Source organism: Gadus chalcogrammus, chromosome 16, assembly GCF_026213295.1.
Source record: "Gadus chalcogrammus isolate NIFS_2021 chromosome 16, NIFS_Gcha_1.0, whole genome shotgun sequence".
Taxonomy (NCBI): domain Eukaryota; kingdom Metazoa; phylum Chordata; class Actinopteri; order Gadiformes; family Gadidae; genus Gadus; species Gadus chalcogrammus.
In genome coordinates, this window is record NC_079427.1 from 13,175,531 (window position 1) to 13,189,530 (window position 14,000).

A 14,000-nucleotide genomic window follows, 5' to 3' on the forward strand; every position below is an offset into this window, starting at 1 on the left:
TGTTGAACACAGAACGACCTGAGGGAAATGGACGGAGAAAAATGAGGAATGAGAAGGACATGGGGGAAGAGGGAGTGGAACGGAGGGTAGTCGCTGAGTAACGGCAGCACCAAGACATCTGGAGAGCAAAGGATGAGCTGATGCAGGAGGAGCAGAGCTGTACCCCTGGCACACACATTGTACCAAGTCAACTGTGTGTGTGTGTGTGTGTGTGTGTGTGTGTGTGTGTGTGTGTGTGTGTGTGTGTGTGTGTGTGTGTGTGTGTGTGTGTGTGTGTGTGTGTGTGTGTGTGTGTGTGGGTGTGTGAGAGAGAGAATCTGTGTATCTGTAGGACTGTGGGTGGGTGTTAGATAGAATGTGTGTGAGAGAGAAAGCGTGAGAATGTGTGTGTGCGTGCGTGTGTGTGTCACATCTGGTGTTTTGGCAGATCCTCGGTGCTCAGCTGTCTCTTATTCTTATTGTGTGTGTGTGTGTGTGTGTGTGTGTGTGTGTGTGTGTGTGTGTGTGTGTGTGTGTGTGTGTGTGTGTGTGTGTGTGTGTGTGTGTGTGTGTGTGTGTGTGTGTGTGTGTGTGTGTGTGTGTGACAACTGTGTGTGAGGACTAATGCATGTGGGGGCCCTGACACGCGTCAGACATCACCGGGCCTGACAGATACTCCGGTGCTGAACTCTGACCTTTAGCCGCCAAATGCATTCATCCCATCCTTCCAAGTTTTATTCCTCCCACAACTCAGACTTATACTTCTCCATTACTAGGAAGTGCCCCAACTTATTGAGTTAACCTAATAAATGACTTATCCAACCGGTTCGGTGGCAGAGGATGTCCAGGCGGCTGCTGCTGCACGTCTCTGGTCGGGGCCATGCAATAAAAGGCGATGGGGCTTGTTTTTATGAGTGGGTAAATTCCTTTTGTGCCAGAAGCAGCTCCTGCCATCATCAAATAAACCTGTGTGCTATGGGGGCAGCCAAGCGCCATGCCACCCTTTATTAAGAAGTCGGGAGGGGAAAAAAACATAATAATAGGGAGCATGAAATTCAGGTGAACTTTGGGAGTGACCAAGCAATGAGTCATTCTAAAACACACACACACACACACACACACAGCTTTTATGAAGTATATAGACTGAAATGTGATAACTGCACACACACATATTCTATGCATACACAGAGGTGCTCCATGGATTCACGATGAAGGTAAGAACCGAGCACTTCCATTTGCTTAATAAAGAGGCCCATAAATACTCACCCGATGGAGGAGGACGGCACATGTGTGCTCAATTTCATTCGCCTGGCTGAGTGTATGGCAGCACCGATCAATATCTGTTCACACGGTGCACAGACGGCGGCGGTGGAAGCTGTAGTAGGGGTTGTTTAATCAAGGCCTGCGGCGTTAAATAAGGTCAGAGGAACCGCATCACGGTACAACCCATCCTCCTTGGCAACAGCGCAGACGTCAATAAAAACAAGAATTATATGGTTATTACTGTTTATTCAGTGATGTGTTCAGTTCTAGCCGGAGGTTTCCCATTCTGCCGGAACTTATAACAGTCTGTCTTCGAGAAAGTTAACGAATAGGTAAGTGAGTAAATACTCATAAATCCCCAGAGGGGAAATTCGGTGGCCACAACAGCAATGGGTTGAAAGGAAAGAGAAGGACACAAATACAAATAAAATAAATAAAGGAATAATAATATTAGCGTAACAGAGAATACCGTTGAACCGGAGCTGAACTGGTTAATTATTCATGATGGTCTCCAGCCTTGAAGGTGGTGCTGGTGGTGTGGTTGGTGTGGATCGCTCTCCTCTTACCCATCAGTTTTCTGACATCCGGCATTCATCATCCAGGCCCCAAAACGACAGGAGAACACTGGCTGTGAGTGTTAATGCCGTGCTCAGAATGCAGGGCAGTGGGCAATGGAGTACACGCAATCGATATGAGAAGGCTATGAAGCAGCTTGTGCCCCAAAGGGTGCACAGGAACTGTTTGATGCTGTTCATGGAGAACACCAAAAAAACACATTCGAATGTCGCCTGTGAATTGAGCTGAATTGTGGTTTTGTTGTGAATGAGCTTCAGATGGTTAGAGCACGGAGCTTTGGCTCTGATGGTGAACGCTTGGCATATCTGTTACGTGTGTGTGTGTGTTTGTGTGCATGTGTGTGTATTGTTCTACTGCTGTGACCCACTGCCTGTCTATCTCCCTGGCCCCTTCTGCCTTCGTGCACTGTGCTATTATACCTGTCTCTCCCTGTGTTCCCTTATACGGCGTTGCTGAGTACAGAAACCTTTTTCTATCTGGCAAGCTAGTTTAACCTGGACCATGCTTGCTCCCACAGAACACATTGACATCCACACTTATGCATACAAATACACACGCCGAAACTCAAAAACACACATCCCCAAATGTGTGCACACACCCACACCCACACCCATCCACATTTGAACACACACACACACACACACACACACACACACACACACACACACACACACACACACACACACACACACACACACACACACACACACACACACACACACACACACACACACACACATCTTGCCTGTTAGTAAAAGCACCAGACTGTCAAGACACAGAATAAATGGACTGTAAGGGGACAGACGAAGCAGGAAATCAGGGGCAATTGCTCTATAAAACAAGCGTTGAGACAAGAGAATAGGGTCTGGCTGAATAGACATGCCTTTCAAAACAAATTCACATCCTCCCTCTCTCGCTTTATCTCTTTCTGTCTGGCCCAATTCCATTTCCAACCTCCCCCCCCCCCTCTTGTTTTCCGACCTTTCCCTCCATAATATTCCCATCAAATTGTATTTTTGACATACCCTAACATATATATTTGTTCTCCTTCCCTTTTTCTTTCTCTTTACCCTTCTGTTGGCTTATTCCTCATGTCTTCATTAGCTCCTTCCTTCCTTCCGTCGTCATCGTATGCATTATTTTTGTCTCCCGGTCCCGGAATCTCGTTATGCCTCCTCCACCGTACGTCTTCTCCAGGCCATCAAACTGCAGTATTAAATATCTAACCCTGTGGGAGAAGCCATTTTCAATTTCATCATTGGTCTTCTTCACAGAATGATTTAGCCCCAAGTAGAGTATTCCTAAAGTTAATTAAGCCGCTTGTTTCAGTCTCTAAACTAAGTCGGGCAGTCTTGTAGAGTTTTATTACTGAATCTACAGAGACAAGGCAAATTTGCCTCCTTGTTCAACTAGTCAGCCCCGGGCTAGAAAAAGGAAGGGTTCTCTCGAAGATGAACAGCCCAGATATTCTGCTCACTCTCAATTCAACTTTATTCGTTGAAGACGTTCATTCTCTTCATATATCATTGCTAATTGATACATACGATAAGACAAATATTTTGTGTCTCTTGGAATTCGTTTTTGATTGATTTGACATAAATGCAATGAGATCCCTGTGTGCGTATTTAGTATTTTTGTTGGGCCTTGCCAATGTTTGCTGAACAGTTATGTGTGACGTTTAGCTTTCTTGACATTACTGCATAGATGTGCTTCTAAAATTAGACTTTTAGCAGTTTAGCTACATCATATTATTATATAAAAAAGTGCATTGCACTGTGAGGCTCCTCACTGTGTTTACCTGTATCAACGTCAAACATGTGTGAACTTCTGTTTCCCCCAGGATACCAGCTTTTATGTGGTTGTTGTTTATCCTAGTTGTCAATGACACTTTGTGTTGCCTAATGCGTTTCCCAGGGCTTAAGCTGCACCTAGAAGCGTCCAAGCTGTTTTCTGAGGTGTTCATTTGAATGCAGTGGGTTAGTAAAAGATTCAGGATGAAGGTGATTGCATTTGAATGAGCCCAGTTTTGACATGGCAGCTGGTGTGGATTCTGGCTCTGGGGTTTACCCCCAAAGGAAGAGGGAGCAAGGTTTGCTGCTGAGATGTTTGCACGTGTATTGAACAACATCTCACACAGCAAAACCCCTCCGTTCCCTTGAAAGGATTTTTATAACATTAAGTATAACATCCACGATTACACCAGCCCTAGTACTGCTGGTAACATGGCTTTCATCTCCCATTTCTGAAAGGCAAACTACATGCTCTACTTCGCATCTGTTACCTTGAAAGAAACAGCAAACACATAATCAGGTTTTTTGAAAAAAAACTCAAATCTGAATTTGAAGCCACATTTCACATATCTGCAGAAGCTACCGGAATTTTTTTTATCCTGATGGAAAAGTAGAATCTAAGGGTATTAAAGAGGGCGTATCAAATCCCATTGATGTTGTTTTTTAGCTCCCCTTATCAGGCTAGCAAGCCTTTGCGACAGCTTAGCATTGTTGCTAGTGCTCGCCGCGAACCTTCCACGAACATCGTCTCCCTGTGGTTCTAACGGCCGACCTGAGTCCGACCCGCAGTGGAGAGGACAAAACGTGTGAGGAGATGACTGTGATTCAGCTCCTTTGACCCACCAACTCTCCCACGCCCTGCGCTATGCGGTGTCCTTCAAAAAACAGAGCTGAGGTCCACCTTCTGGGCATTTCTTTGTTCACATCGCTGCCAATGTTTGTAGCAAAGGCCCAGTTGGCAGACAGACAGTTAGCTATTTGGGGAAGCATGAATTAAGGCCTTTGTTGATACATTTTGTGTCATTAGGTTATATCAGGATCCCTTTTATTTCCTCATTGGATTTCATGGATGAAATGGAGTGAATACTGGAGTCCTGAGCAGCCTGTTCAAATGGTACTGTCTAATTACACAAATTCCTGTTCATTGGTCATTTGGTGTCTGTGTGTCTGTGTGTCTGTGCGTGTGTGCGTGTGTGTGTGTGTGTGTGTGTGTGTGTGTGTGTGTGTGTGTGTGTGTGTGTGGCCATCTGCCAAAGGGAAACAGGAAGGATATAATTTGCATTTGAGAGTACTTTGGTCACTACAGTCCTGTAATCATATGGCCACTCTCACTGGTTGCCCTCAGATTACCATCCCCTATGAGTCCTGTGTCTGTCCCGTCTGTGTGTGTAATATTTAAGTGAGCGAGAGAGAGAGAGAGAGAGAGAGAGAGAGAGAGAGAGAGAGAGAGAGAGAGGTGAGAGGGGATGAGAGACAGAGAGCAAAACAGATACAGACACAGATATAGAGAAGAGAGAGAGAAAGGATAAAGAGAGAGAGAGAGAGAGAGAGAGAGAGAGAGAGAGAGAGAGAGAGAGAGAGAGAGAGAGGATAAAGAGAGAGAACAAGAGAGAGGTGAGAGAGAAAGAGAGAGAGAGACAGAGAGTTTCCTGAGGGCCAGATGGCTGCTATAGCTAAAGGAATTAGAGGGATGGATATCAGACAGTTTTCCTTATCCTTCGATTAAAGAAGGCCTCTGACACACACACACACACACACACACACACACACACACACACACACACACGCGCGCGCGCGCGCACACGCACACAGGGGCTGATCATGCCTTACTTAAAGATTAATTAATTTTCTTTATATCGTTCTTCAACCTGAAAGTAATGCAAAATCCTCGCGTGAGAGGAATTTATTTTCTGCTCTTCTGCGTTCATACGCTGAGCTCCAGAGCTCAGACGGAGAGGTGGAGAGAGATAGCTCAGGGTCACTGCCACGGTCAACCGTGTCAGCTGATACCGAGGACAAGTGAATTTAATTTAGCGGAGAATCACTAGAATACTTAATATGCATTTGACATGTGGCTCCCCTTCAGACAAAATCCTATATTTTAATCCAAGTCTAGGGCTTAATCACTATTATCACTACTAGCACACTACTACTACTACCACTACTGCTACAAGAATGTGAATGGTAATAAGAGTTTGACTTCAGTAGACAGACTGATTCGAGGACAGTGTGCCACATAGCTTAGCAAATACGCATGCACACCAAGAATGAGAGAAAGCGAGTAAGATAGCGATGGAGAAAATAATTCCGAGAGAAAAGAGGATTATGTAAAACGGCAAATGTTCCACTCACACACACACACACACACACTGTCTGTCAGTGAAGTTTGGAAAGTTATAATGAAAGATGACAGTCAAATCCTGTGTGAATGTGTGTGTGTGTGTGTGTGTGTGTGTGTGTGTGTGTGTGTGTGTGTGTGTGTGTGTGTGTGTGTGTGTGTGTGTGTGTGTGTGTGTGTGTGTGTTTGTGTGTGTGTGTGTGTGTGTGAGGCAGATTGTATCTGTGATACTTTATATTCTTATCTATTTTACCAAGAAACAGATTTGAGTCATTTCAAAAAAATAACTCTAAAAGATAAAAACCCTTGACCCTAACATTAACACTAACACAGACATGAGCGCGCGCACACACACACACACACACACACACACACACACACACACACACACACACACACACACACACACACACACACACACACATACACACACACACACACACACACACACACACACACACACACACGACCAGGGCCTTAGGCTACATCGTCTGTATATTTTCACTAACTCCATGTTCACTTCTCTTCAGCATCTCTGCTGTTGGGTTCCCAGAAAGAGGCCTCTAAACACAGGCTTATGACGCACACAAGAGCCAATCTACCATCTCTTCACTGTCAGAAATGCAGTCCAAAACCGAGGCCTATCGATTGTTGCACAGTAATATTTGTACTGCTTGTAATAACACAGCCCAGGGGAACAGATAAATGAGGGACACACACACATACACTCACACATACAGGCTAGATAGTATGCATTAAAAGATAACAACATGTGCATGAAAACATACAGAAACAGACACACACACACACACACACACACACACACACACACACACACACACACACACACACACACACACACACACACACACACACACACACACACACACACACACACAAAAACATATATAAGATATAATTTGTTTTCCGTAATCCTTGTTGTTGTTTTAACATTCATGGAGGAAGGCTGAAGCAAAACGATATGTTAGAACAAAATACTTTGTATTCCTGTTGACAGCACCACACTGACATGAGGTCTCTCTATAAAAGAAAACTGATTACAAATCACTGCATTCGATGTCTGTGTACAGGTATTCTGTATAATGTGTATTGTATATTGTAATGTGTATCAACATTGTGAGCTGAACACACGAAAACAGACAGAGTTGACCCTAATGTGTCACCTAGTGTGATATTACCGACAGAAAGGGAGGACAGGAGGGACCGTGAGCCGCAAATATTGACAACAAACAACAGTAATAGAGAATAACAAACAACGGCAAACGATAGAGCGAAGCGAGGTGAGGGGAGGCGGCGAGGAGGTCAGTGGAATACGGCGCTACAGCCAACTTAATATTCAACGTGTGTGCACACAGAGCCAGAAGGAGGTGGAGGTATCCGCAAATCGCCGTGGACGAATGACGGCTCGACCGCGGCGAACCCCTGCAGTGGGGACCGGGGCGGTGGCGTCACGCGCCTCGCAGCGATGTTGAGGCGCATTACGTCAATCCACTTTAATTCAAATGTACAGTGATTGAGGGGCTCACGCTCCACCCTCTATCAGCCTGTGCAAATCTGATTGCACCCCCGGTTATTAGTGCACACGCACACACCCCGCACGCGTGCCCACGCATATGCGAATTAGGTACACTTGGAAGACACACACACACACACACACACACACACACACACACAAAGCCTGTAGTGACAGCCTAGCCATAATTTGTCCAAATGTCTCCGCTTTCCACTCTTCTTCCATTCCATCCATCTGTATACTGACATCCTCTCTCCTCTCCTACACCTCCCCTCCTAGTGGTCATCAACTCATCCCTCTCCCCAAAAGTTCTCTGCCGCACAGCCTTCTTCTCAGCCACTCCTTTCATCGTACCCCCTCACCGTCTTCCTCTCTCGTCCTCACTGTCATGCCTGCCCCTTCGTGGAGGACTTGTCACTCTCTTCATTCCGTACCAATCCGTCTTCCCTCTCTCCCCTGTTTCATCATCTCCCCTCCTCTCGCATGCTCCCTTATTGCACCCCTTATCTCCGCATGGGGTGACTCCTGTGAGATAATCCAGGTGATAGACATTTCATGTGCTCTTCTTTGTCAGTTCAGCTGCCTTTGAGGAATAGACAGACTGGACATGAGAGAGCAAGGGAGGGAGAAAGAGGGAGCTTGAGATGGACAGAGAAAGACAGACAGGCCTACTAAGTGAGACACTCACGAGACTAAAAGATGGGGAGAAAGTACAAATCTAGTACTAATGGTAAATTGCTAATTAGTCTTTTAATTATCCTGTGTTGCACTGATCAACCCATAAAGCGATAAGGATTATCTAGTTTCCTTAATTATTCCTTAATCTTCATACACTGCTAATTGCCTTTTAACAATGTTTCAACAACAGTGAATACTCTGTTGCTTGTTTAGTTTTCTCATTACACACACACACACACACACACACACACACACACACACAGACACACAGACACACACACACACACACAGACAACCACACACAGACAAGCACAGACACACAATTCATCACAGATAAAGGTTACAATTGTTGAGGCAGGGATCGAGTAGCTAAGGAAGAAAGTGAGGACAGATGAAGACTGAGAGGCTGAGAATGACCTAAAATAGCCTGTTGGCCTCATCATTATTCACCTGGGTGAGGTTTGGGCCCTGCACCTCGCGTTTAACCAGGCTGGGACAGGATAGCTTGACAGGCGGAGTCTGATTGATTGTGCAGAAAAAGGAGAAGAAGAGAAGGGTTACCATGGGGACAAGCCGAGGACCGGTAATTGGTGATAAACCCAGAGGGAGGGGCTGAGGGGGGAGGGGGGTGAGCAGCCAGACGAGGAGAAAAGGCCGCTGTCTCTGAGCTGGAAGAGCACTGGAAGACTTCAACACTTGGTGTGTGACAGAGATAGATAGAGGAGAGAGAGAGAGAGAGAGAGAGAGAGAGAGAGAGAGAGAGGGAGAGAGAGAGAGAGGCAGGAGAGAGGAGGGGATGAAGGGAGAGGGGGAAGAGAGAGATAAAGTGTGAAAATGAGAGAATAAGGAGAGATAGAGCTGGAAGAGAGAGAGAGAATGGAGGAGAGGGAGGGATAAAGAGAGCGATGGAAGAGACAGAGAGAATGGAGGAGAGGGAGGGCTAAAGAGAGAGAGGTGGAAGAGAGAGAACGGAGGAGATGGAGGGCTAAAGAGAGAGAGGTGGAAGAGCGAGTGTACGTGCAACTCCAGGCCAGTGTATAAGTGCTTGCTCGTGTGCTGGAGGTAAGTGAAAATGAAGTGCTGATGAAACTAATTAAAGCAGACTGTGTGGCTCCGCCGCGTGAGGAAGGGTGTTGCTCGGTGCGACACTGGAGGCACCGCATGTATTTAGTGACGGACGCGCGGCCATCCTCCATGACCTCTGTGACGGCAGGAGTTGTGACTCCGAGGTTGCAGGCTATCCGCTAGAGAACATCACACCTACACTATTGTACTAGCGTTAGTCAAAGTTGTTTGCAATGTCTGTGTGTGTGTGTGTGTGTGTGTGTGTGTACGCATGTGTGTGTTTCGCAATTTTGACAACATCCAGGGTTGTGAAAAGGGTTTGTATTAATGTCCAAGTTCAATGGAATAAATGGAATATGAGGCCTTGCGTTTTAAAGGCTGGAATATGAGAAACAAAAACCTGTACACATAGTTCATAAAGGGCAGTAGGCAGTATAAATCGTGAATAGCTTGCAGGTATTTATATCTCTTACGCAATTGCTGGAAGAAGCTTACGGTAGTTTGAAGGAAAGTACATTTCCATCCTACATTTTTTACAGATCTCAATAAAAATATATCTGATCTCAATCCATGTATCGCTAGACCCTGTAATGCTGTATATCTTCATGCACTGATTTTGAATGGGTAACATAGCTCTTGTAGTCTATCAGCAAGCTGCTGTATAATAAGCAAGCTGTATAATAAGGGGCTGATGTACGGGCGCTCAGTCGTGTATCCTGCTTTGATTAAATTCTGTGAAAAAGACACAGTATGTTGGGGCCTCTAATCAAATGGATTGGAAATCAAATTTGGAAAAGAGAAGAAAAACTATTTGTGGACCAAAAGGCCCAACCCACGAAGATTGAGGTCCATAATAATATTATTTATCAACATTGATTTTATCAATAATAATTATACTATGTTTGTTCTCATCCTTTGCTATTCTGAAGTCATGAAATTCATATTTTTAGGGTTAGAGTGAAAAAAGTCTGAACAAAATCAGCGTACAAGATATTTGTAATAGCTTGCAGGGTTGCTCTGTTCCAATCCCCGCTAACCTTATGTTGCTCAGTCATTTCAGATTCATGCATGGTTATCGTTGGTAAAAAGTGATATATTTTTTCTCATTACCTCCACCATCTGTTTACGTTGACCCCCTCCCTATAGGAGGACACTGTTGGTGGTGCTTCTGATTCAGACTGATAGGCCAGTTTCTTTATTTGAATATTATCTTTTTCTAGCACAACAGCCACATCATTTCATTTTTTTGCAAATTCAGAGCCCAAAACTGCAAGCACAGAGATACTTATGCCGCTTACGCACTCAAAAATCCCTAATACCCTCCTAATTTTTTAATGTCCAAAGGCAGTATTTGCTGAATTTTATCTGACTGTAAAAAAGCATCCGACTTAAGCTGAGAAATGTCACCATACCATGGCATGCAGTATAACATTTAAAAAGTAAAAACTTTTTTACATTTAAAATAACTTGCGAGTCGTAAGTAGACCACCATCAAATCAAACACGCTCATTTAATAAATAAAGGATATGAGGCTGGGTAATCATCAGAGGCAAAGTATCATGACTATCCTAATTTGGGTGACTTTGAGCTTTTGTACTAGAAACACGCTAACAAAATCCCTCATCTGTTGATTCATCCGATGATGAGCCACCAAATTGTTTTTTTAATATCCTCAAAGTGAGTAAAAGGGATTTCCATACCCAACTCCCTTAGCTCCACTCAAGCTGAAATACAGCCTCACCCTAGAAGCTTACACAACTGCTGTGGTGACCTATATGGTAAAGGCCACCTAAGCTGTGTGTGTGTGTTAAAGCAGGCTGTACTCTTATGCAGTAAGAAATTGTCCCCTGGTGGTTTCCCCTGCATGCGTGTGTGTCTGTGAAGGTCTCCCGTGTATGTGGGCCTTGCGGGTGCTCTCCGGTGTGTATCTTGGAGGTAAAGGGTGACCCGGATGTGTCAACCTTGTTTAGAAGCATGAACGCCGAGCTGGTGCACCACTGTGACTCAGGCGGGTGTTTAAACCTCCTCGGGGCCCCCACCCCTGTCCCCGCACTGTTGCGCCTGCCAGCGCGTGACTTTTATCTTTTTTTCATCCTTTTTTCCCTCCGAGCCATTCCGAAGGCCTGTTGTATAGTTGTAGCATGAAATTGGGATGAAACTTTACAAGCTGGTAAAAAAAACAAAGAAGACTTGTGCTCTGTTCGCGTGCGTCATGAGCATGTCAGATTCCTGCCTGGGTAAGTAGCACAGCTAATTGTTTTGAAGCTACCCTTCAGGTCCGACACCAACTGGGCCCTAAGTTTGCTTAGATATGATTGCTTTACGGGCATACATAAAACAACAAAAGCATGAATGCATACATTCTCCTGCTGGATTCATTGCGTTGTTAGGCTTAGAGAGACGATAAACACTGTAAGATGGGATTGACACAATAATCGAGTATGGGCAGTACCGAAATGAATATCTTATTTTTATGTTTAATATGAATGTAAATAAAGGTCAATGGTTTTTGACTATTTGAGGACAGGAAGAGGGAGCCAAATGTTGACTAATTAAACAGCTGTTTAATTAGTCAACTGTAACTGTAACTGTAACTAGACAACAAAGCACAGGTAACAGTCAAGGTGCACCAACCATTGATTACAAGTCCTGCATCAAATCTGAATTTATTCACTACGTACAAACATATCAAAGAAGAAAAGTACACTTTGACAACAAAGGTAAGGTGTGCAATTTTGAGACAAATCAATCAAATATATATTTAAACATATTTGAGGTGCGTTTGTGCGAATGTAGAGAGAAGAAATGGATGCATAGGGCTCTGTAACAGTGAGCTGCAGAACATGCAGTCCTTCGATGGCCTTTCGTGTCACTGCATCGAAAGGCATCTCGAAACGAGCGTGAGAGCTGGGCGACAACGGGGGGGGGGAGTAATCCAAAGCACACTCGTTCTGCCTTTTTTTTTATATTGATGAATCACTTCTATTTAGTGTGCAGCACGATGCCAGCACGTCCTCCTCACAGTCTTGTTAAATGTCCTCCACTGACATAAACACGCTCTGAATCCCGAAGCAGTCGACACAGATGAGATGATTATTGGACGATTGGTCTATGCAGTGTATGGTGAACAGAAGGGACACGTTAATGAGGTGAGACCTGATCTATGGTCTGCATCTCCTGGACGTCCTTCTCTTGTGTCCCTATTTAGACCCGAGGCCTCCTTACGACAGAACCCCCGTCCGGACCATTGCTCTCTACTTGGTGTTCCGGCAACGACACGGAACAGCTCTTCTCGCAGTCACGGAAATACAACGAAAACCATGGCACAAGAGCAGTACAATACGACCAAAAAACAATGTTAAATCTGAAAGGTCTACATCTGGATTTTTGAATAATAACATCTATTTCAAAGACTATGAAAGGCAGCCTTCAAAGAGTTAGAAATATCTAAGCTAGCGCTTCAGAAACCTGACTTCATCTGTTCATAAAAATATACCACAAGGGGTTAGATAGCTCCCCTGTTCCATCACACAATGTAAGGCAGTGAGGCAACATTTAACGGTCTGCTGGAAGGATTCATGAAGTTAAGGAGTGACATACGCCCCCCAATCCGACCTGCCGTGATTGCAGGGTGCCATTTTGGATGGGCATTGGGTTCCTCTCCTTTACAATGCACCATTTAGTAGGTCCTTTTCTTCCACATGATCCGGGTTGGTTGTTTATCTGTAGAATTTGAATCCATTCAAGATGACGGCAGTGTCAAATATCAGTGTCTGTACTGGCTCACAGTCTAGAATCCATAGTCGCAGAATGATGATGACGACATCAGAACCTTTGGAAGGCATCAGATGAGGTTGATTGTCTCCACTGTGGAACACAAAGACAGAGCAGGGGATTTGTGTCACATTACAAATCCACAGAATCACAGTTCCATAATTCAGACCAACTCTTAAGAGTTTTGATTGTATATATTGGCTGCTGTTGCCAAGTTATCTCCAAAAGGTGTTTCTCTGTAATTCTGAGTGTTGGAAGAGACAGTAGGCTTTTTATTAACTAAATGAATGAGGGAATTGTCTCTTAAAGTGGATTTACACTGCAAGTAAAACACCAGAAAAACAATTGCTGGTGTTAATACATGCAATAATCAATGTCAAATCTTAATTAATTACAGAATGAATTGCAATCAATAGTCACCCTTTTACTCTCAGATTAGCATGTATGATTAGTTTAATCGATTTATGAAGGTAAAGAAATCCAGGCTAAGACTAAGGCACCGCATGGCTGTACTGCCCCATCTCACAGCTGAGGACCCCCCACATCCCGGTATGGATCTTGTCATTAGAGGTGGACGTGTTGATGACTCATAGGCCTTGTGGGAGGCTCAGAGGATCCCTGCGTGTTTCTCCTAAGGTGTAGTGTTTTTCAGTCAGAACACCGTGTACTGCCTTTTTGTTCTGGAGGGGGAGAGACTCACCTTTATCCTGTCCTGTTATCGAATGTCCCTAAAAAGCTGCAAAATAACAACAAACAGGTTATGACAGTGCTGAAGTGCTGCGGGTTAAAGGGAGGGAGAGAGGGAGAGAGAGAGAGAGAGAGAGAGAGAGAGAGAGAGAGAGAGAGAGAGAGAGAGAGAGAGAGAGAGAGAGAGAGAGAGAGAGAGAGAGAGAGAGAGAGAGAGAGAGAGAGAGAGAGAGAGAGAGAGAGAGAGAGAGAGAGAGAGAGAGAGAGAGAGAGAGAGAGAGAGAGAGAGAGAGAGAGAGAGAGAGAGAGAGAGAGG

General features: G+C 44.6%; 1 protein-coding gene across 3 annotated transcripts in view; it reads right to left on the bottom strand.

Annotated features, from left to right (window-relative positions):
- Positions 1-9,471: 9,471 nt before the first annotated feature.
- LOC130406325 (arf-GAP with Rho-GAP domain, ANK repeat and PH domain-containing protein 1-like) overlaps positions 9,472-14,000 on the bottom strand; it is a 38,704-nt gene continuing 34,175 nt past the window's right edge. The window contains exons 32-33 of one of the 3 annotated variants that reach the window (XM_056611837.1): positions 13,698-13,733; positions 9,472-13,090 (exon numbers count right to left, since the gene is read on the bottom strand). In XM_056611837.1, the coding sequence (XP_056467812.1) occupies positions 13,726-13,733 (8 nt within the window). In that variant the 3' untranslated portion in view covers positions 9,472-13,090; positions 13,698-13,725. The remainder of the gene's footprint in view (positions 13,091-13,697; positions 13,734-14,000) is intronic. The other 2 variants (XM_056611836.1, XM_056611838.1) reach the window with 2 other exon arrangements.